Source organism: Melospiza melodia, chromosome 13 (genome assembly GCF_035770615.1).
Source record: "Melospiza melodia melodia isolate bMelMel2 chromosome 13, bMelMel2.pri, whole genome shotgun sequence".
Classification (NCBI taxonomy): domain Eukaryota; kingdom Metazoa; phylum Chordata; class Aves; order Passeriformes; family Passerellidae; genus Melospiza; species Melospiza melodia.
This window is the reverse complement of record NC_086206.1, coordinates 9,480,179-9,504,530: the sequence shown is the minus strand read 5'-3', so window position 1 is coordinate 9,504,530 and position 24,352 is coordinate 9,480,179. Positions and strand designations below refer to the sequence as shown.

The following is a 24,352-nucleotide window of genomic DNA, read 5'->3' as shown; positions in this document are numbered from 1 at the left end:
CCACATGGAGACTTTTACATTCCTTATATCTGCTTTTTCTGCATTTGTTTTTGTTCCAGCTCCCGCCAATGTGCAAGAGGAAGAAGCATGTTCAGGTGGAGAGAATAGCATTGATAGTTCCTAAAGTCAGAATGCTGCATGGGTAAATGCACATTCCTTATTCCACTCCCAAAACCAACCCCCTAGGGGAATCCTTTAACTTCTCTCCAGCCAAGACCCCAGCTGGGTTTCCTCCTTACCTTCTCCCCATATTCACACATCCCCATGACTGGAACTGAGTGTAGGTATGGACAGTGGATATAACAACCCTGCACATTTCCTTTGGGCTCTCAGCTGTGTTTTCCAACATTGTTGCATTTTGTGTTTATAGCACAGCAAAGATTTTCTTGCTCATTTAATTTTCTCTTCCCATGCTGCAAGGCTTAGTTCATTAGCTTAAAAGACTGTCACGCTTCTGGAGAACAGAATATATTTGGCAGGAGTGGATAGTAATTATCTAAAAATTCAATCAAGCCATTTTTTGATTGATTTTTGGGATGAAATATATAGGCTTCAGTGGAATTAATTGCATCCTAGTATTTTTTAAATTTATGTTTTAAGCATCAAATTGCCCCAGCACTCCCACTTTCTTTGGTACATTTATTTTTTCCTCTTACCAACTATATACAAAATCTCTTGTAGGTAAATGCTCTGACTGTATTGATTTTTTAAAAATTACATATGTCTTCCACTTCCAGTGATATTAGTATTGTAACACCCATGTAGCTGAAAAGGATTTTTACAGAAGGATAATTTTCAGTCTTAAAAATGCCACTGGCCCAGCAAGTAGACTTTCTTGAAACCTGCAGAAGGTGCATGAACATAACACTGATTCTGACTGATGACCAAATTTTCAGGAATTTGTTTTCATGACATGAACTTAATGTATAAGGCTTAAGGAAGTATTTTAAATAGCAGTGAAAACAAAAAATATGAGACCTAAATTACAAAAGCAGAATGGTTTTATGACAGTAATGCTAAAGCTGCTGTTATCAGACACTGCTTGCTGATGGACCTTGATGAGAAAACATTGCTCAGAAAAATGCCCCATCAGTGCTGTGATACCATCACATGCCCTGCTCCAGGGCTGAGCCAAAAAAAGCCTGCTCAGATCTGCATCTCTTGCTACATTCTCAGCTGTGATAGATTAGGAAGTAATGAAGAAGATTTCTCAGAGACTGATTTATTATTAACCTGATTGTGCATTTTTTTCTGTATCTGTTCTGTATCAGTTGTGCAGACTGATTTGTAAGAGAATAAGACTGAAAATTCATGTGGAGGAAAGCAACAAAGCCAACAGCAAAAATGCCAAGAGAGCCTTGAACTGCTTGTGTCACCTTCTTCCCTGCTGAATTCTCCTGAGGACTCCTGCAGTCTGAAATGTCTGATGCACTGGGAACATGACACCTGTTAGGGGCACAGGAATCCAGTGTGAGGACTGGTTTTGGTAAAATGGAAGGTGACTGAGTTTGGGGGTGGAGAGGGGAGTGGGGTTATGTGTGTTTCAGTCAGGAGTTGATACTGGAGATTGGTATATCCTCTAACAGTAGAGGATTTTTTTTCCTATGGTTTACTTAACTAAAATAATTTGGTCTTCTCAAGAGTGTCTGATAGAGGAATCTGGAAAAAAAGTGGTGCTAAAACCAACCTGCATTTACTGCACAGCTGAACTTTAAGTTTTTCAGCTGCTGTTTTCCTATTGTTTTAATGGATGTCTCTTCCCCTGGAAGCAGAATGGGTTCTCAGGTTGTGGAGCACTGTGAAGGTGTGTAATAAGGGAACTGAATGGTGTGAACCCTTTGGGACTTACTCCTTTCATACCTGGAGCAGCTCTATTGCCAGTAGGTCCTGCAAGTACACAGGGCCCTGCAGTGACTGCTGCACTGCAGTTACTCCCTTGTAACCCCAAAGGGATCTCCTTCCTTATCCTTTTGAGGCACAATGTTTTCAAAGAAATTAGGACCAAGTTTGTTAAATATTAACCACACATCACTTGGGATGTGACTGTTTAAAAAATGTCAGGTTTACCCAGAAAAATATTGAATATATTTTAGTTTCTATTCCAATTGCCTTGTGTTATCTTATAAAACTATAATTTAAAAGGTTCTACAAGAACCATTTGTGGCAAGCTCCTGTGTCTTGCTCCTGCTTCACCAAGAGAAAAATTAATGGTGTTGTCCCTTCAGATTCAAGAACCTTTTTCAGAGAATATGGACTCTGCTGGATTTTGGTATCTTCATCTTCCCATTTATCCTTATTTTGTAGCAGCTGAAAAACTGTCCCAATCATAATTTCATAAACCATGTGTTCAAGGTGATAAAGGAAAACAGGAACAGTTTGCATGCATTTTCATTCCAGGTCTGTATAAGGGTAAATGGTCACTGGCATTTTCATTCATTTGCAGTTCCAAAGTTCAGACCAAGATCAGCAAACCTGAGACCAATAACTGAGGTGCAAATGGAAGAAGAGAGAAGGAGAAAGCCAGGGGTAAGAATTAAACTGAGTTACACTTTAAATTATGTGCAATTGCAAAACCAGAACCTGAGCTGCTGTCTAAGAAACTCCAGTGCTCCTGGAGTCATGGGGAGGGTCTGCATGTAAAGGATTGTTTCCTTTCAATAGGATTTACAGTTTGCAGACAATGTTCTGTATTATATGGCCAGAGATATATTCATTTCAAATATTATTGGTGAAATCTGCTGGAAGCAGAGATCTTGGTGCTCATGTGGTCACTGAGCCAGGGCCAGCTGCAGGCACCATGGAACAGAAAGGACAAGGGGAGTCCAGTGCAGTTGGTACCTCACCCCCAGGGCAGTAATGCAGTTGGTACTTCACTCCCAGGGCAGTAATGCAGTTGGTACCTCACTCCCAGGGCAGTAATGCAGTTGGTACCTCACTCCCAGGGCAGTAATGCAGTGAAGTGCCAGGTCCTGTTGCACTGCTGGAAGCAGTGGTGGGGCAGTGTGCTCAGCACTCTGCCAGCTGGGGCTGCTGCTGAGCTGTCCCCTCCTTGCTGCTCCAGGGACAGGCCCTCCCCAGCCCCCCTGAGCCACGGGCTGTCCTCTGGCTCTGCTTCCCTGGGCCCTGGCACCCCCCTGCGTGCCCAGGGAAGTGTGTCACAGCCAGGGGACAGCAAGGGACAGGGGCTTTGCAGTGTGCCAGCAGCTCCTTCACAGGGAGCTGCAGCTCCTCAGCAGCAGGTTAATTAGCAAAATGTTTAAGGATCTGATCTAGAGCTTAATTGTGTTGTGTGCTGCTGGAAGTGGCACTTCAGTGCTGCCAGGTGGTTCCAGTAGCAGGTCAAAGGTGGCCACTGCAGTCAGCAGGAGGCTCTTTGCATGGCACTTAGAGTATTTCTGACAGGTTTTCCTTTTTTACAAGCATTTGCTTTTTATTATTTCACCAAAATAAAGCATATAGCATACAGTGTTTTCACACATTTAGGAGATAAATAAGTGTATCTTGGATTCTTTAACACCATGATAACATATGTAGTACAAAGTTATTTCTTCACTGATTTTAATTTAAATACAGCTTGTTTGCCTTTTTTTAAAAAACAAACTTTTATTGTGTTACATTTCCCTTGTTAACTTACAGATGTTTAAATAACAACTGGGAAAATACAGTGATGTGTATTGCTAGAGATAAAAAGTTGCTCTGTTAGGATGAAACCTGTATATCAAGTTACCAGCCTGTAAATTAAAAACCCCAACACATTAAATGAATGCTCTCACTTGAACTGATAAAGAAAACCTTAAGAGAATAACAAATACTTCACCTCCAATTTGTTTGTAGAATAATAAGAAAATAATCCAGTTTTTGTATTTCCACACTGATTGGTATGCATATTAATTTATCTTCTACTTGTTTGCAATTATAAATAAATAGAGGTATAAAGACAAAATCTCATACTGCCTTCCCTTGAATTTACCAGCTACAGTAGATGCATTTTTAAAATCATAAATACATTTCCATTCAACTTAATCAAATACCACAGGACTAACTTCATGTGCTCAGTTTCATGCTGCATAGCTGAGAAAGGAGAAAATCTGGTGGCACTTGGTATCTTTAATGGCACTTCTTTCAGCAAAGGAGAGGATGCATTTGTGTCACTAGCCAGGGTCACCCTTCAAACCAGTCCCTTAGAATTGGCCTGAAAAACACATGGAGCACTAAGTAAAGCAACAATTGCTGTGCTGTGTGCCAGCCTTAGCTAACGGTGCAAGGATCATCGTGGCTTGATTTCATCTCCCCTTCCAGCAGCAAAGTGATCACAGCCTTGCTCAGGTAGCTGCAAGTTCCCTTCTTTCCAAGTGGGTGGGTGTTGTAGAATGCAGTCATGTCACTCTGCAGAGGGAACAGAGGCTGCCATTAGTGTGCATGTGCAAAGCAGCCACACACAGGCAAACAAGAGCAACATCAGGGTATGTTCAAAATGCAAATGTGCTTTTTGGACTCTAAAACTAGAGAATAATTCTGCTCAATTTTCAGAAATCTCCCATATGTACTTACCTGCTTCTCTTTCCTCACTGAGTTTTCCAGGACTGCACAGATTCCACCTTCTTAGCATTTCTGAAAATGTCAGAGCTGTCAGAGAACAACTGCTCTGCTGAAACATGCAGCTGTGTGGGGGAATGGTGAGCCAGGCCTTGGGTGTACATGAGGTGTAAACTGACTGAAGATTTATTCAGAAGGAAAGAATCCAAGATCCAAACCACAGGTAGCACATGAACTCATTCATTAATCAGATCACCAAAATAGGTGTCCTTCACTGAACACCTGTTTTTCTCAGTTAGTGACATTAAAACACCTGCTTACTCTCAAATTATGTATTGGCTGCTCTAAAAAAGGTTTAATGCCTTAATTCAGGAAATTGGTTACTTTTATTAAATCAAGGGCAGAGATTGTGTGGAGAAAGTAATAAGACTTTTGTAGTTTTAGGGTGTTTCTGAACATACTAGAATAAATACTTTGGATATTTATTACATGTTAACAGGGAATCAACAAAGTTCAAAGTATTTGCAAATCCATTTAAGGGAAGACCATATTTCAGACAGATCAGGAGATTTTAGCAGTGTTAGGAAACCTTGAGGCAGCACCCTAAGAACAATCCCAGCCAGGGTTACAGCCACTGCCAGCAGGGATCCACCTGGGAATATGGGAGAGCCAGGTTCCAGAAAATTTCCATGCAAGGAGCTGAATTTCCAACAACAATCTTAAATATTAATCACAACTCCAAATTGGAGGCTCTTTCTGAGAGACAAAAAGGCATTATTCTAAGTAGGTCTGGGCTTGGAGAAAAAAAAAAAAAATCTGTCACTTCAACAGAGGCCAGAGCAGCACAAATAAAAACTGGGGTTTGCATGGAATTTCCCTTTCTGTTTGTAGCCATTGGGGATTTGCAGCTTGTGACAAAAGTCAGCAGCAAATTCCAAATTCCAGGTGCTGTGTGGAGCTGGCACTTGAGAGCCATTTGTGTGTATGATGGCCACAGAGTCACTGCCCTCCAACATGGACCAAAAGGATCATCACTTCCAGGAAATTGTGTTATTTTCTAAACAAAGGCATTGTGCAAATTGACACACTGCTGGGGCTGCCCATCTGCCTTGCTTTCAAATCTTAGTACAAAAAATCAGTGGCACAAGAGTGAACACTGAAACATTTGAAAGAGCTCTTAAGCAGCACATCCTTCCTCATCTTTTAAAGGAACTAAAAATTCAGCAAGATGAAGGGCTGCTGCATGTCAATGTTATGAATCAACACATCCTTCAGAGCAGCACAGATAACTTCAAATATCTGGTCCACAATAAAATGCCAGCTGCAGTGAGGAGGATCATCCTCAGTAGCTCTGGGACTTGTCCCACTGTTCTACTCTCATCTCCTCCTTCTACCAGGCCAATAAACCTGGCTTTATTACAGAATTTCAGAGCTTTGAGGCACCAAAAATTGTACTGAGACTATCCAGAGATCTTTAAAGCATAAAACCTGTAATTCTAGTGAAGAAAATACTAAAAGCATTTATTCCTTTATTTGAATTTTAGTCAAACTTTTGCCAGTTCATGAATGCAAATCTAACAGAAAAATCAGTAACTAACAACAGTTCTGTATCTCAAGTTCTTACTTTAATACTGTCAATATGAATTCTTTGGTTATTAAAGTTTTCTTAGTCTCTGTGTTCATAAGATCCTAAGTTCACACTTCCTTGCTGAACTTTAGTTTCTTTTATTTTTAACTCTTCTCAGTTCTAGTGCCCCTCCTTAATGAATCCTTTCCCCTTTGAGGAGAACTCTCCCAGCTCACTGCTAGTCCCATTTCAGAGCCATGGAACACAGAGTATTCTCCTTACTGTAGCATTCTGAATTTACAACTCAGCAATAAAGTGCACCTCTTTCATCTCTGCTTAGAGGCTCTTTGCAGACCTAGGCAGCACTTGGGTATATTAATTTCTTATTTGTGTTCCATTCTGAACTTCTGTCAATTGCTTTTTACTCTGAACTGCACAGAATTAACATTTAGAAGTAACTTCAATAAGAATGGTAAATTTGGTAAGACAGCAATATTTTACTCACTTGATTTTCAGCTCCCTTTGGACTGCTGTGATCTTTCTGAAAGTCATGAAATGCTTCTTGCACCACCTTGTCCAAGTCCACTTTGTCCTGGAACTCTAGCTCAGGATTTCTCTCCAGAATAACAGATATAACCATCAGCAACTAGAAGGCAGAAAAAGATTGTAAGGCTTGAAATTTCATTTTTTAAAATTCAGGTTACATAATAGCACTGTTAGTAACTGCATATGCCTCTCCCAAGCAGGAAGCCATTTAATAATGGCACAGGTAATAATGCACAGATAATAGAATCCTGACTTGGATAAAAATCACTGGAAAAGCAGGCTTTTATCAAAGGTTACAATTGCTGGGGACTGCCTGGGTAAGGGCATGGTGCAAATGATTGACATTAACATCCAGCTTGGCTGGGAGCCAGGGAAGTTATTTTCCATTTTATTCAGTTCATTCTGTGGCTGCACAAATCCTGTGGAGAGAGTGAAAGGCAGCAAACACTGAACCTCAGCATTTGGTGTTCTGAGGCACAATCACAGATGCTAAAATTCTGTTATGACAAAGTTTATCAAAACCAAAGAGAACAGCCAGCAGCAAAGCCTCAGCTCGTCAGAATTGATGTTACTTACATCTGAAAAGGGTTTAAAATAGGAAGGTGAACATGAAGAGTGTTCTGTTGTAACACCTGCAGGCAAGCAGTGGAGTCTGCACTGGCCACCTTGGGTTTGGGAATTTTGTTATCTGTTAGCAAAAACTGGGGGTGCTCCAGCAAGCAGGCTGAGCATGAGCTGTGAGGCAGAGTTTGGGGTGGGATGTTCCTGGGAGGGGCACTCACAGGCACAGGGGCACAGACCTGGGCACCAACAGCGAATGCTGCTGAAGGTACCAGGTACCAACAGTGCAGTGCTCCTGGTCTGTTCTAAAAGCAAACCTTGTGTGCACTGGGGGAAGGATTTAAACAGCACTGGGGGAAGGATTTAAACAGCACTGGGGGAAGGATTTAAACAGCCTCTTGCCCTCCTGTGAGGATGGGGAACACAAGGCAGTGGGAAGGTGGCTGACTCAGTAGTGCAAAGCTACTCACTAGGCACCCTGAGCACAAAGGGAAAGAAGAATCGTTCAGGGGGCAAGCTGGTTGTTTTATTTCGGTTTTCCTTAGATCTGGGAAATTGTTAGGAAAAGGCACAGGCTAAGGACTTGAAGGAAAGCTGCTCTGGAATTATCAGATTTTTACCTTCTCTGACCTAACTGTATTGCTAGTGTCATTAATATTTGCTGAAGGGGAAGAACACCATGAACTCACTCTGTTCTGAACATGTAACAGAACCTGTTTAATCATCAAAACCTCTGAAGCAAGTGTTTCTATGGAAAATCCTGTTTCTTCAGATATTTGAGTCTAGGTTATTTTTTTGTTTTAGGCTGTAACATACTAATGCACAGTATAAAATGTCATTGATTATTGGCCACAGACCTCCACGATGATCTGCCTGTATTGAGGCTGGTCAATGTTCTGCAGCATATCTTCAACTAGGAGGGAAAAGTTCATTTCATACATCGTCATATCCGATAAGGTTGGTTGCTGGAAAACAAACCATACTTTTATTAAAAGACCACATGCATTAAATCAAAGCCACCCCCAGGCAGAGCCTACTGGCTTGCTGAACAAATAATATTCAACTAAGAAATAATAACCTTTTTGTAGGATCAGAAAGGCTGCAGATTTCAGAGTTCATGACTTGGAAAGAATCTTCTACACTTACAGTTTTATAAATGTGCTTTAATAGAAATTATTTGCTTTCATTCTATCCCAATTGTATTTTACTCCTAATGAAATAGAAAACTTGAATTTTTTTTCCCCAATTACCAAGTTACTCTAAGTAAAACATGATGGCACAAATAGCCACTAATGATAATGTCACCATAGCTGGGCAGGTGGAACAGCAGGGGCTGAGCCTGTGTTGGGATTACCTGGGGCAGGAACCTCCCTGCCACGATGAGGCCGTTGGGGGTTCTCTCCAGGATCTGCCACACGCGGTCGTAGAAGCCTGCAGGAGTTCTGTTCAGGGAGCCATCCAGCTGCCTCCTGTTCAGCCAGCTCCTGGGGACACAGGAGGGGACAGCTCAGCACACCTGCACCCACAGCCTGGCAGCTGAGCAGTACAGACCCCTCTGCTGCACACACAGCACAGGGGCACCCCTGGGGCTGGCTGTGCTTCATGGAGCTGCAGAAGAAGCAGCAGCTCTGAAATCCACCCAGTGCAGGCCAGTAACAGTAGCAGATCAAATTCATCAGGTCTAATCATATAAGAAAAATGCATTGCAGCAGAATTGTTGAGGGCAGGGGTCTTTCCTGATGGTCTGTAGAAAACAAGTGGCCTGCAAATTTAGAAAATTCAACAGAATGGTTTTGTGAAACTAAGGCTTTGAGCAAACTGAGTCACATTCTTCATGAATCACAAATCCTTTTTGCCTTCAGAAATATACCAGCTTTTTTCTTTTTTACTTATGCTATCAAGTATGGAATTTAATTTTCCTATTTTTTCTTCTCAGTGTTACTAGAGAAATGGGGCTTTAGCCAAAATGTTTAAAACATCAGCAATGGAACTTGAAGAACTGGCATCCATGGGTATGAATTAATTACTAGATTCACCAGGTAAATTTAAGTCTTGTGTGGCTGTCCTGAATGTATTTGACAGAGAGGAGTTCCTCAAATTACTTAGTCCTTAGATGCTTTTTGAATTTTAAGTAGAAAAATCAATACACATTATTTTTTAGAAAAACTACAATTAAATTCCTGCTTTGCAACATGCCTCCTGCCTTTCTGTATTTCTGAGACCTGGTTCTGGTAGGCTGCTTGAAAAGAAAAAAAAAAAGGGAAATTCCCTGGTCAACTTGAACAATGTTGTTTTGCAGCCCTTTCTCAGCCTGGCTCAAATGAATTCAGCATTAATAACCTTGGGGGTTTAGGTTTTGCTCCATATGTATTGGGAGATTAACATGACATGCTTAGAATAAAAACACTTGTCTATAAAATTATCTGTTCCTGCAGACACCAGTGTGCTGGATGAAATTGCTAAAATATCTTGCATTAAAAAACTCTTATTAAATACTGGAGAAATTGTGAGAATTCCTTCTGAGATACAACCAGTAAAGAAAACAATAATTCTGACAACTGCATGCATGGTTTTACAGTTAAGTTTCTTAGTGTAGCTCAGTCCCAGCTACACCACAAGACAAAGCAGACAGCGTGTTGGTTTAGGTTTTTTCTGTGTTTTGTTTTTGTTTTGTTTTGTTTTTAAGAATAAAAGGGAAAAATTATCACTAGGTGGTGCATTTTCTGAGCAGGTTTGAGCTCTGGGTAATTGGGGTACACGTTCTGAGAACAAAGGAGATGTTTAAAGTTAACCCTATAAAGCCAGGGCTAAGCCAACATGCAATGTGGGCTCTTTCCCTGTATAACTGTATTGGATAAACATGGCAAGGTAAGAAAAAGTTTCTCATAAATCACCTCTCAATTAAACACTAAACTACCAAAAAGTCCTGTCTACTATGGCAGTTTCATCTTATTCTCTGTACAGCTCTGTCCTTGGATTAGGATAAGAAAACTTCCATAAAAGCAAAAAGATCACTGGTGTATTAAAAATAACAAGTTGTTTTCTTAAGACAAAAAAAAGAAGAATTTGAAGATGTCAGAAATGCTCTGACCCACCTACATTAACAGGGTCAGGAAGAGAGTCTTGCAAACTGAATAAGCAAAGTGAGTTTCAGAACTGTTTGGACCATTAAAAGAACAATGCTCTGTTTAAAAAAGAGTTTCTTGCACTCTTGTGACCCACATAAATAGATTAAAAAGTGTAATATGTGGAGTCTGTGCTTGCAAAAATGTCTTCTGTGAAAACCTGGAGAGAGGTGAGTTGTGGAGAGACGGTTAGGGAGGTAAATAGACCATTAGCCCTTTCTGTATGACAAATTAATTGGCAGTGAGCTATGGTATCACTTTACCAAAGATTTTTTTTTCTAAAAATATCATAAGAGTAGGAAAAACTGTCCTCAAAAAGAAAAAAAAGAAAAGGAGGAGGAAAAAGAAAAGTAGTATTCTGTATTTCCTGTCAGGAAGAAAACTTGTAAAAACAAGTCACTAATGGGCAAGGAAAAATGAGTTAGCAATACTGTACAGGAAGAAGTTAGAAAAGAAGTTAGAAGACTGAAAGATTTGAAGGATATGCTGGTGAGTTTTTGTACTCAGATAACCACACAAAGAATCCTCATCCTCAGAAACCCAAGCCAGTGCCCTTCAGTGACCTACCCTGTGTGTTACAGGCATCAAAAGCAGCAGCAGCTGTGGCAGTGCAGGTAAAATCTCTGACAAAAGGTGGTGCTTGAATTCCTTACTGAGACTGAGCAAGTGCTTCCCAAAGAGCATTAATTCTGAGTGGAGAATGCTGCAAAAGGTTCTGCTGTGGCTTCACAGGACAGTGGCAGCACCAACATGAGCAGAGGCAGCAGCAGGGACTGCTCAGCACAGCCAAAGCTCTGCAAAGCATCTGGGAGATGCAGAACAGAGCCCGTGGGACTGAGAGATGAGGCAGTGACTGAAGGAGCTCTTTTCTCAGGGATTATAGACTGGGGAAAGACACAGGTGTGTTTTGAATGAAGCAGGAACATAAACAGCAGGATGTGTGCTGTAATTCCTCTTTGCTGAGAGGAAAAGCCCATCACCCATTCAGTCAAGGACTGTGGAAATTATCAGCAATATTATGTGCCAAAGTTTAACTTAACCAGAAGTAAAACCAAGAGGAAGAGCTTTGACTTCACTCTTATCAATAAAGTTAAGTGGAAATATTGCAATTTTAACTTTTGTCTTGCATACCTGGTATCACAATGAATGTTCTTTTTGCAGCTGGTTACAGCTTGGAGAAAAGATTGCAACTTTCAGGCAGTACCACTATCTTTTAAGAATTCTAGAGAACATCTGCTCTTACTCATATAATAACCTAGAAGAAAGCAGGCACTGAACAGATAAACTGTTCCTACAAGTCACTTAAGTGGAGGTACTGAGTAATTTTTGGCTTCTTTCCCCACATCAAAGAGTGTAACAGTTCACATTATAGCAGACAGATCTCTATTCTCTGGCAGTAAAGAGATTTCCACAAAGATAAAGCTGAAAAGGGAATATGCAATAGAAAAGAAACAATTCTATAACCTGGGCCCATGTGAAAGAATGAAAAAGTGCTTTATTGCTATCTTCCCTTTAAAAATTACAGATGATTACAGATGCCTGGTGATTTCAGGTGCACACAAAGCAGCTCAGGAATGAAATGCACTTGAACTGTTGTGAATGAAATCAGGAGCCCCAGCTCAGCCCCCGTTACCTGCCCGGCTGCTGAGGCTGCAGAATGTCCAGCAGGAGCTGCTTCACCTCGCTGGGGGACATCTGGTACAAGTCCTTGGCTGGCATCTCCCCAGCTCTGATCTGCAGTTCATACTTCATAGCATGGATAATCCATCTACACAAGGAGAGGAATAGAGTTAGTCATTAAATACAAAGTTTCCAAATAGGAAAAATCAGTCTAATAAAACAGCTCCTAAGAATTCCACACAATCCTGCTATTTGGCTGTCAGGACTTGCATAAAATATCAGACAAATATTCTCCTACTCTTCCTGTTTGATTGGAACATGATACAAACTGAAAGGGATAATGCAATTAAGAAATGTGTTGTGGACCATGTTTTCCATAGAGAAGATTGATTGGACTACATTCCCTGTATTCCATGTTCATTAAAACCAACATTTACCTGCCTTTTGATGTTCAAATTCCTATTCAGAATTATGCTCTGCCTATATATGCATTTTGCTGATGAGTTTTAAAAAGCCATAAAATTTACAATATTTTACATTTACCAAGACTTCGGGGCTTATTTCTAGTTTTAGCCTTTGAAATTCAATTTTGCAATCTATCACACTTTCTTTTTCTGCTCCTTTTTGAAAAAAATTTGATTCAATAAAAATATAGCAGCAGTGAAGATTTTTAGCCTGAGGTATCAGAGGGGCAGAACTTGGCAAAGTGTTGAAGGAAAATGCTGAGCTTTGTTGTGCACATTATGTAAAAGCAGTGCTCCAGCCTCTGATGCAATATCAAAGATGAAACAAGGTACATCAGAAGCCAGGTAAGCACAGAGCTCAGCCTCTTACCCTCTCCACTGGTTCAATTCCAGTAGGCATTCCTAACAAAAGGAAACTGAACTAGCTTTTCTTCAAACAGTCCATAACAGCTGATCAAGGCTTGGGTACATCAGAGCCTTTCTGTGTTTATCTGAAAATGCAGTGAGAGATTCAGGCTGTCATCTCCACAGCCACATTCCATGGTCATTTACCTGTTTAGCTACCCAGGTGCAGAATGTTTCTGCTTACATAAGTCAAGTCACACTCCTTCCCAGGGAGTTCTTAGGAACTACACACAATTTGGAGATGCCTGGCCAGCTGATGCAGTGTTGATTTCATCTGAGGTTTCCAGGACTGTGCATTGGGAGGTGCAAGATACCAGGGAGCATTGAGGTCCATTACATTAGCAGAACATGCTACTTTCATTTAATTTAGCAGGTGATGAGCCCTTCTCTTGTTACTGATGAACAACACAGCTGGCTCAGGAGTTCTTTCCCCCCTCATGCCTCAGCTGTGTCTGTGTGAGTCCCTCACTGGTATTTTCCCTTTGCAGTGGCCTGCAAGCCACACCAAAGTCAAGGGTGGACCTTCTGCTGAGCTCTTCACTGATAAGAGGTGAATTCAAGTCACTTGGCTGGGAGTTTTTACAGTAATAGGGCTGTCAGAAACTTGATCTATTTCAACATGAAACCCTGAAAACAAATCAATAACAAGACACTAAATCAAATCATTATCAAACTGGAACGGCATTTCTGTGAGAAGGTTAATTTTGCTCACTGGAGTGGGTGATAACACTGAAATAAAGGAAATTGAATCTCTAGCATTAACCTTGGGAGAAAGAAAAAAAAATTGCAAAAAGGATTAGCTATAGAGAATAAGGAAGAGGAGGAAAGAGGAGTAACATGGATCTGTGGAGGGGACAGAAAAGCATTTAAGTGCAAAAGGATACTTCCAGTTAAATGTAATACAGGCAATTTTTTGTTTTATGATGACTGGAATGTACTGCTAAAGAAGAAATATGAATCTTGTATGCTAGAAAAAAGGCTGCTGGTATCTACCTTCAGTGCTGAAATGCTGTATTTTTCTCTATGGAAAAAAATATGGAAAATGAAACACTTAAGTTCTGATTCTAAAGCGTGCTCAGTGATTCAGTAAATCTCAGTCAGTAGCACCTGGCCTCTTCAAAGGAGTGCTTATTCAAATGCATGTCTCTTCCTAAATGTGAAAAAAATAATTAACTTCTGTGGGTAGCAAAGTAAGTGCAGATACCATGGAATGTGACAGCACTCCAGCACAGCCTGTTTGTAGGTCACCTTGTCAAAGAACAAAGAGAACAGGTGGGAGGTAGATGATGTTTGAACCTTGATTCAGGTTTGTGGCTCTCTGAAGTCTCCATTCCCCTGCTTTACTGACCCAATCCGTATCTTCAGCATTCCACTGAAGAGTTCTGGGGAGTTGGAGATGATCCAGCCAATGTGGATGACCAGCTCCTGCTGCAGCACAGCCTCTCTTTCATCCTGCAGCCGGCGTTTATCATAGATCATGTCCTTAATCACTGCGGGTGATAAGGGGTTAGAGATAACAGCTTCCTCCTGGCCAAACGCTCCCAGCGTCACCTGTGGCACAGGGAAAACAGTTCAGAGGCTGGGGCAGCAAGAACAGCAAAGCAATTCAGAAACTAAACTGCACCAACTTTCCTTTGTTTGTTAAAAGTTTCACAATACAAGGGTGATTTTAAGTCAATGGCTGATGCTTGTTAATACTGTTAATTAGATGCTATTGAAGTAATAAACTTCAATAACAACCACAGTGAATATGGAATCTATTTTTCCAAATTAAAATAAAAATACAAGACCACTGCTTTATAATCAGGACTGTACATTAGGTTTAGACAGTTATATAATTTCATACATTTCAGCTGTAGAACTCAATTAAAATTCAGAATTAAATTTATAGTTTTGTTTTCTTATTTCTACTAGCATGCTATAAGTTACAGCCTTAATTTTAAGAAGATATATTGCTGGTACCAGATTGTTTAACCACAAAAAAGGAATTTTATTAGAATTCTGTTTTGTTTTTAATCTACTGTCATTAAGACAGCAACACTAGTTTTTCTGCTGTAATAAAGACCGAGGAAGGGATGTTAGGTTAAAAAGTTGCCAATAGCCTCAAATTCTGCTGCATGCAGGTGTGACCTCCTCTACAGCTGAGCAGCACCAGAAGCACAAACCCAGACCTCAGTCTGGAGTAAGACAACAACATTGCATGTCAGCAGGTATACACATACACATATTTAACACAAAAATACAGAAATATTCAATTTGTATTATTTAGAAGCAACTGTTCATGAATTTAATTAAAATTACTGTGCTGGGGAAGAAAAACAATGTTCTCCTAGGAAAGGAAAAAACACAAACTTTCTTGGAAACAGAAAACCCTGACAGACCTTTTGCTCAGCTGCCACCCATGTGCTGTGTTATGTTCAATCACACAGAAAATGATTACATTTTCATTAAAGAAGTCTCTCAAGAGATGCCTTTATACTTCATCTACTTTTGTCAAGTAAGAGGGCATATAGATGCAATCACACGAAGGTTTGGGTGGGAAGGGACCTTAAAGATCATCATGTTGCAACATTCCTGCTCCAAACCCCATCCAACCTGAACATCCCAGGGATGGGGCAGCCACAGCTTCTCCAGGCAGCCTGTGCCAGGCCCTCCTCACTCCCACAGGGAAGAGTTTCTTCCTAAGATCTAATCTGAACCTGCCCTATTTCATTTTAAAGCAATTCCCTCTTGTCCTGTCTCTACATGTCCTTGTCAAAAGTCCCTCTCCAGCTCTATGAGCCCCTTTAGGCACTGGAAGGGTTTCCAAGGTCTCCCCAGAGACCTTAAACCCAAGGAGTTTCAGAAATCATGCCCCTTCCTGTCTTCCATAAATGCTGAACAGTCTTTTCAGTCTTATTCTTTCATTCATTAAAACTATTATTCAATTCCAAATACAATTATTAAACACATATTTATTTCCTCTGGATTTCTCTTCTTTGGTAAGGTTTTTTTTAAGCCATTGCATACTTTTAAAAGAAGCATCAGAGGCCTTGAAAATGAACAAGCCATTTGTTTAGTTTCTGTTATCATTCCTTAATGCAGTTCTGAGGAGCAAAGACTTACCTGCTTGCCCTGAACTAAAACATTAGTAATAGATGGTGCAAGGCTGTCCACTAGTTTACCTAAAAGACTTGCTGCGAAGCGCACAACAGACCTGAGGGCAGAAAACAGAGCAATCCCACTACATATCACATGCTAGTTTAATGAATTCAGATAGAAAGCTGCAGTCTGCCACAGCAGAATCTCAAAATTAACTCAGTGAATACATACAGTATGTACAAAGTGGAATTTGGATCAGATTTTATGCAATCTTCTGTAGGTTCTCATTTTTTAGTTCAGATATAGGTTAATGGATCAGAAATATATTTAGTTAGAACTCATTAAACTACCAGTTCCATAAAAAGCTTCTTGTTCTCTTCTCAACACCATCTTAACCAAAGGCAGGTAAGAAATGCCAGCTCCTCTTTTATGACATTTTCATCATTTTGCAAAATAACTTTGGTAATTTTAAAATCTATTTAAAAGAGTCAGAAAGATTTTGCAAGAGAAAGTATAACACATAACACCAAAGCCTTGCTGTGTGTTCCATGCTGAGGTAATATTTTGCATGTGCAGCATGAAAAGAAGAGGCTTGTGTCACCTGCCAGGTTAAAACAAGCTGTAACTTCTAAGAACCACATTTTTCTAGGTATGCAGTTAAAGATATGAACACATTTAATAGCAATTTCCTGACAAAATACAAACCTAACAGAACTGTAATTGAGCTTTTCTAGCATAGGTTTTGAGGCTACTAAGAATCATTTATTCACAGAGATGAGGAATAAGCTGTAATATTCTAAGGTGTTAGTAAAAAACTCAAACAGTTGATGTTGATTCCTGTGAAAAGTGCTACACACTCCTTAAGATCAAGAGCAAAGCATTTCAAAAATGCATTAGCTGATACTATCAAAATGCAAATAAGCAAAATAAAAAAATCTCACAGAGCTGCACTTCAGATTTCTGGGCACTTTACCTGTTTCCCATGTACCAGTAAAGTAGTAATATGTGGGGTTATAGAAGAAGAAAATTTCTGTGCAAATGCAGCACTGTAGCGCAACACCAACCTATATGTGTGTCACATGGCAATCAGGGAAGAGAAATGAAAACAGTTTACATATTTTGTTCCTAAAAATACTTCTGATTTTTATTAATTACAAAAAATACCATCAAGGTATTTTGGGTCTACCTCATTATTGGCAAAGGCCCATTTAACCGTACGTAGAGACAAAAACAAAAAACAAATTTATATTTACTGACCTGTTAGGAATAGTTACAGACTGAGAGAACAGAGTTCAGGACAGGCTTGACTTTGATAAAAAGAAATTAAACTTCTACTGATCTTCAGGGCAAAGAAATTAATAAACAACATGTAAATATCAACCTACGTGCTGAAACCTTTTAAAGTTATTTAAAGTGTCAAAGTCAGGCTCAAAGCAAATTACTTCAGGGCAATAAATCTGAGTTAGTGCATCAGCTTATGATTTATATCTTATCACCAGCCTTCCTACATGGAGCTATTGACAATATTTTTTCATGCCCTGTAAGAAATAAGAATATTAACATTCTTCTCACATTATTTCAATGTAATGGGGCCTGTGTAATGGCAATAGCACTCAGTGCAAAACCAGCCTATTGGTTTTGTATTTCAAAAGATAACAGTAAGAAACTGCTTCTTCATTTTTTAAACCAGACCTTTGGCTGCCATGCACCAATACAACTGTCAGGAAAGCTGCCATTTTCCTCCTTTAAGTGTGTGAGAATCCAGCCTTACTTTCTATATAAACATTAGGAAAACAAAACTGGTGTAAGCCAGAAGGAACATGATATTTGTATACAAACCAGAGCTTTCTGCTGCCAGCTCGTCTGTAGATTCTTTCAATGTGCTCAGCAACAGTACCTAAAGGGAATGAACAAAGAAAAGAAAACAAAACACAAGCAAAAAAAGATGCACAGGCTTTCACTTAATAGTAATAAGGCAAGTATGATGAGACCAGTTAATTCTGAAGCTGCTTTATAAAGCACGTATCTATTATGCTGTACATCTAAAATTCAGATGCAATCAAGTCCCATCTCCTAGTTTATGTTCTTATGAAAAAGCCAAACCAGATTTCAGCTCAATTTGCTGTGCCTGCTGTAGAGACACCTATAATATCACCTGCTCTTGCAATACACTGGGGAAAATTAATCTCCATATAGATTTGGCCTATAATGGTACACCCCATCACAAAGTACATCCTCATACTGCAGAACCTGAAGTTCTTCAGCCTCTGTGTTGAGATTTGTGTTTTATTGATTGGGTGATTACTGATGTCAGTCTCAGCAGTGTCCATGCAGAGAACTCAGTCAGTGACTCAGCCCATCCAATCCAAGGTGCATGTTAAAAGGTGATCAGCACCACCATTCCACATGGGATGGCACTGAGAGGTCTGCACAGGTTAGCTCTGAGCACCCAGAGGCACAACTGCACATTTTTGGATTTAATTGATTTCAACAGCGTTTTTAAGTTCATCATCACGACCCAGTGGTTGTAGTGGTAACACTGCTTGCTCACAGGGGTTAGGGAATCTGCCCTGAGCTGTTTCTAGAGCAAAGAACACAACCTGCAAAGGACTAAAGGAAGCTCCTGAGCTCCCAAAGCCTCCCAACACTCCAGGTGACTGCTGGAAAAGGCCTCTGCAGAGCCCACATGGCCTAATGTGCAGATTGCAGCCAGCACTTGCAGCAATGCACTGGGTTTCCAGCCAAGGGGCTTTATTCCCTAGAGGTGGCTTTCCAGGCCTGTGGGCAATTTTGGGCACCACAGCAGAGGAAAGATAAAAAGATATTAGAAAGTATCCAAAGGAGGCACAGGAAGATGGTGAAGGATTTAGCAGGAAACCATGTGAGGAGAGGCTGAGGTGACTTGGCTTGTGGAGCCCAGAGCAGAGGGGACTGAGGAGGGGCCTCACTGGGTCTGCAGGATCCTCACCAGGGCAGCAGAGGGGCAGGAGCAGATCTCCTCACTCTGTGACCAATAACAGGACTCAAGGAGATGGCTGGAGTTGAGGCAGGGGAGGTTTAGGTTGGAGATCAGGAAAAGGTTCCTCACCAGAGGGTGGCTGGGCACTGACCAGGCTCCCCAGGGCACAGCACCAGTCTGGCAGAGCTCAGGAAGCTCTCAGGCACATGGGGGGATGGCTGGGGTGTGCTGTGAAGGATGATGATCCTTGGGGGTCCCTTCCAACTCAGAATATCCTATAGATTCTATGATCTTTTTAACACAGCAATGCAGATATAATGTATGTTTATGTCAATATGACAGCTCTTCTCCACATGAAGCAGCCATCTCCTACCAAAATTAAGAAGCAGGACTCTGTAACATGAGGTGGGAAGTCCCACTGCTTGATGAATAACTAAGAGTATATTATTTGATTTGAACAGCCCTCTTTTTCTCAGTAATCATATATAAAAAGGCAACTAGAAAGCAATCTTTGGGAAAAAAGACAAAACAGCAAACTTTGCAGCACAAAACCCCAAAGCCTCAGTGGCCTTCTCAGAATTACATTACAGAAATTTAGACCCTCTGCTCTAAAACAAAGCCATAACACAAAACCAGAACTTCACAGATACATTGAACTGAAGTGAGATTACATCAAAGCAGAATAAAAATTCAGTATAAAGCCTCATATAGTACAGACTGTTACAGACATTTAGACTTGTCTTTTGTTTGTTTTCTTTGTAAAGGCAAATCCTGTATTTTTTTTCTAATCTATGCATTCAAAATTACAACCAGATACAGCACTGGCCTACAAACAGTCTAAAAGCATTCATATATCCAGCAGCTCATTCCCCACCACACCATCAATCTGCATCTCCTATTTAATGCAGAAATTGCTCTAAATGGCAGAGAAAAGAGCTCCACAACTGCTGGCAAGCACAGCTACTATTCCTGTTCATTGCAACTGAGCACAGAGCTGCTTCCTCAGGACAGTGCCATGGCAGGAGCTCTTACCTTCCTTGGTGATGAAATTCGGCCCTTCCCTTTTGAGCAGTATACTGGAGAGTAACACTTGGCTTGCCAGGCAACTGCAGTCCTTAAATAAAAAACAGCAACAGCAGAACCATAAACTGCCTTCAGATTGTCACTGAAGCAAAGCCAGAAGAGCTATTAAAAATTTCAGGTGAAACCAAAGGGCCTTTTTTTCTTTTCAATTTAAGGAAAAGTATAATTATTTTATTTTCAAGGGGATTTCACAATTATCCCATACCCTGTGTGTGCTGTATCCTTGTCACTGCTGCTTGAAGAGCCTTCTCTGTGGATCATATTAAGCTGTAATAATTTGACCTTGGAAAAGTTTCCTGATTTTTCAGTCTCAAGTCCTTTAATTTACAGCAAAAATGCTTGTAATGAAATAGGGAACCAAGCAGAACACTTGGTGTGTTTGTATCAACACCAGACCTAGAACAGTCACTGGTGGTTTTCCTCTAGGTACAGGAAACAAGTGGCAGATTGGAACTGTCCCTTGATGCTATTAAGAAGTTCCCAGTCCATCCTAGTAAATACCCACTGCTCAAGTCTCTTTTGATTAGCAGTTTATCAATAAAATATCTGTTCTTAGGACACATGCAAATGGATCCAGAGGGTCACCTGGCACCAGGGATGATTGGGGCACCTGGGAGAACTGAGAGCCAACAGTTACATGAAGGGCCAAGGAGCCCTGTGATGAGATAAAGAAGAGGATTCCCTGAGTATGGACAGGAATATCAGATATTTCATGTACCCCAACACTGATCATGCTGATCTAAGGCTGCTGGTAAAAAGAGTATCAGCACAGAATTTATTTCACAAGAATGAAGTTACACTGTACTTTTAGCAAGTTTTCTTACATTAAGTTTCTGCAGGATCTCATATGTTGACTTGTTTATCCAGTCATTAATATTTACATCTGGTTGCTGCTCAAGTTCAGAAGCATTGGGAGTACTAGATTGTCTCTTGACTTTTGAATGTTTTGGAAGATCCAGCTCCTCCAAACTCTTAAATACAGGAGCCCTGAAAAATAAGTATTTAATTTCTTCATGGTTCAGAAAGTATTTTAATAATCACATAAATCATCACCACTGTTTACACATAGCCTTACTCTTCTGTTTCAGTGATGCTTAGGAAGTCAAGTTGTTCAACAACTGCTCCAGATATTAATGTCTGCAATGAAAAATTGAAAACAAATTTTAAAATATATACAGAACTATATAGCTGTCTTCTAATCTCAGTATGTTGCTGCTGGTTTCCATTGAGAAAGTAGTTTTTTTAACTAAAGTTCCAAATATTTTATGCTTTCAGAGTATTTTTGCTCTTTCATGAGGAAAAAAAGCTTAAGGCAGCAGAAGTCTCCTGGGGCTGCTGTCTCCTTTTTGCTTGTGTTCCATTGTTCTTTTGTCCTGTCCAGCTCCATCCAGCACTGCCCACCCCAAAATGGAAACACTGAGACTGAGGATTTGCCTTCCTCAGAGTCCTGCACAGTCCCCACGTTCTGGAGCCCAAAGCTCATTCCTCCAGGCATGGCTGAAGGCCAGGAAGTTTTCCTGTCAGCCTCACTGATGTTTCAGGCAAAAACTACAAAGAGCATTCCCACTCTCTGCTCATTCCCTAATCCAAGCATGCCTGGCCTAAGTTTGCACATCAAATGCAGTTTACAAATACATCTCAAAAGATTACAGAGCTGAAACTCAGTGCTGCATTTATCTGATGTCATTACAATTCATTCACTCTGAATTTATAGGAATTCCCCATTTATCTACTGCCAGAGGAAATGTACTGTAATACAGCATTTTTAGGACTGCTTTTGATTGTTCTCATTAGCTAAATAAAACTGAGTGTGTTTTGTGAACTTTTATATTCCATTTTCATTGTACATGAGTTGCAGTAAAACATTGATCTGTTACACTGTGAGATGACAGAATATAAAAACCCTGCTTTGCTTTTATTACTGGTGCCATTCATTCTTTGCCTTGCACATCTGCTTGAACACATGATGACAATGAAGGTAAAAATCAGAAAAGAGCTACAAAACTTCTGAGCATACAAATTTTTAAATCAGATTTGATATACTTTATAGGAGAAAAAGAGCATTCACCCAATTAGAGATACACATTCTCTCTCAGGCATGTTTAACATGTGCACCTAAATGAAGCAGCTGAATGCAACTGACAAAGATCAATATATATTTTGTTGGAATAAATGAATTATTCAAGAAAACACCAGGAATTAGACATGTCCCTTGCTCTTTTCCCAAATCCTCCCCTATAATGAAACAAGACTGTTAATGAAATGCCAGCTGTGCAGTAAGACAGATTGCAGCTCAGCTGCTGCAGAGGCACAGGGTGCCCAGCAGGAAAGGCACCCACCACCTTCTCCACTGGCCTTCAAGTCAGACAAACATTTGTTTGTATCTTCCCATGTGCTCTGTTTAATGGCTAACAAATAAAGCAAAGACCAGTGACTGTCACCATCTTAAACCCTTTAAAACAAGTCCTTACTGTTTATATTGGAAAAAGATCTTTCCAGAAGGACAGTGAGTATGAAGGCAAAGTTTACTCCCCAATGGCTGTTCAGAGTAGTGCTTAGAATAAGGACACAGGTGGATGGAGAAATTTCTTGTCTGATAAATCTTTCTTGCAAGGCAAGAAAGTCATTGCAGTTGAATTCAAAAAACAATAACCAAACCAAATCACAACAACAACAGCCCTGCAGCCAAATGAAAGGTTTGCCATGGGCAGTGATGGCATCTGCTATAGGAAGAGTCAGTGGTACCAGGAGAGACTCCATGACCTGCATGTGAGCCCAAGAAATACATAAATACTTAAAGATTGCAAGGATATCTTAAACCATCCTAGCTAGAAGCATTCCCTTTCCCAAGCTCTTCTACAAATTAATAATCTTGTAGGAAACACGAAGGCATTACTCTGTCCTTAGTCTTCTCTCTTACATAAAAAATATAGTTCAACAGGTGTAAACTCAGATTAACTACCACACAGGAGTATGTAAAATCAGCACCTGTCTTGGTAATTTTCACATTTTAATGAAGGAATGTTCCTGCTTTAAGATTCATTCAAACAGTAAAGATGTTAAAACTAGACTTTAGTTCTTGTAAGAATTTTAATATATGTGAAGCACCTTTTTTCCCCCTCTGTGATTACCTAATCAAAAGAAATCCCTCAGTGCCTGACACCGTGGCTTTATGCTTTGGTAGTAATTTCACAAGATTGCCTAACAAAAAACACCCCTTTCCCTTCTGAAAATCCTCTGTGAAGATTATGACTTTCAAAAGACACATCAAAAGGAATGAAAATAAACCCATGTTTCTGTTGAGACAAAACAAACAGTACTAAATGTCTTGACTCCTTATCTGTATGAAACTAAATAAAATCAGAAGTCACATAAAGCTCCAAGCGGTAAGAATACACGTAGCAGTATCAGGAGGGAAGAACACAAGAGTCAGAAGAGACACCTTACCTGTACTCTGTCAACGTGAACCTTCACTCCTCCAACGAGTCCCTTTCTAAAGGCTGCCAGCATATCCAGTATGGGATTGAATCTGCTCCCTCTGCCATGTGAAACAGAACTCCATGAATCTTGCCCTCAGGTGAGCCCCACACTGCAAATGCTGCTTCTCTCCCTCCCTACCTGATGTTGTCCTCCCGGATGAGCACCACGAACAGCGGCCGGCCGTGCATTTTCCAGTACTGCTTAATGAACTGCAGGGCATTCTGGGCAAGGAGGAGCCTCAGTCACAACACACCCCAAAGAACACAGCCAGCACAGCACACAGTGCAAGACAGCACAGCACCTACAGCCCTGAGAACCCAGCAGCCTAAAAACTCCTCAGCTACTACAGCACCAACAGATTTCTGCAACAGAAAGCTGCTGTCAAGCCCTGCTATTCCCTAAGTGTTCTGAAAATACTCCTAAGAAAATGCATGGATCATGGAGCAAAGCATGAGACAGGGCAGTACTCTGAACTACAGGCAGCAACCTAGAAAAAGGGATCCAGGGCTTAAATCCCAGCCACTGGGATGGAAGCACCAGGGCCATCTTCTGTGCGTGTGGGGAGTGAGCTCTGAGCTGCTGTCAACCTTAGAGCAGGTTTAAATATTTGTGCAAAATCAAGTAGTGTTTCCTCCATGTAAGGCTTTCATATCTCCTGTAAACACCAGTCTTGTTCCTTTTTTCAGGCAAGAACATTTGTTCTCCCAAAGAAACTAATGATAATTTGCTTGCTGCCCTACAGCATTCCCAGTCACTTGGGGGGCAGGATTTTTTGTCACAGAGAGATACTCACTAGAACTCATACTGGGCTGACAGGATATTTGTCTCAATACAATTTCTAGCTGCAGGTTTATTTTTTTATTATAATAATACACACTGTACTGTGTTCCCCTTTCAGTCCCCTGTTTCATCAGACTGCACAGTT

At 40.5% G+C, this 24,352-nt stretch overlaps 1 protein-coding gene across 5 annotated transcripts in view; it reads right to left on the bottom strand.

Annotated features, from left to right (window-relative positions):
- Positions 1-3,403: 3,403 nt before the first annotated feature.
- The window catches only part of PHKB (phosphorylase kinase regulatory subunit beta), a 66,955-nt gene continuing 46,006 nt past the window's right edge, over positions 3,404-24,352 (bottom strand). For 3 of the 5 annotated variants that reach the window (XM_063167735.1, XM_063167733.1, XM_063167736.1), the window contains 13 exons: positions 23,566-23,648; positions 23,395-23,485; positions 21,023-21,084; positions 20,772-20,934; positions 19,897-19,978; positions 17,745-17,802; positions 15,930-16,020; positions 14,173-14,375; positions 11,969-12,103; positions 8,565-8,694; positions 8,068-8,175; positions 6,609-6,749; positions 3,404-4,386 (listed from right to left, as the gene is read on the bottom strand). In XM_063167735.1, the coding sequence (XP_063023805.1) occupies positions 4,249-4,386; positions 6,609-6,749; positions 8,068-8,175; positions 8,565-8,694; positions 11,969-12,103; positions 14,173-14,375; positions 15,930-16,020; positions 17,745-17,802; positions 19,897-19,978; positions 20,772-20,934; positions 21,023-21,084; positions 23,395-23,485; positions 23,566-23,648 (1,485 nt within the window). In that variant the 3' untranslated portion in view covers positions 3,404-4,248. Of the gene's footprint in view, positions 4,387-6,608; positions 6,750-8,067; positions 8,176-8,564; positions 8,695-11,968; positions 12,104-14,172; positions 14,376-15,929; positions 16,021-16,878; positions 16,970-17,744; positions 17,803-19,896; positions 19,979-20,771; positions 20,935-21,022; positions 21,085-23,394; positions 23,486-23,565; positions 23,649-24,352 lie in introns of all 5 variants that reach the window. The other 2 variants (XM_063167737.1, XM_063167734.1) reach the window with 1 other exon arrangement.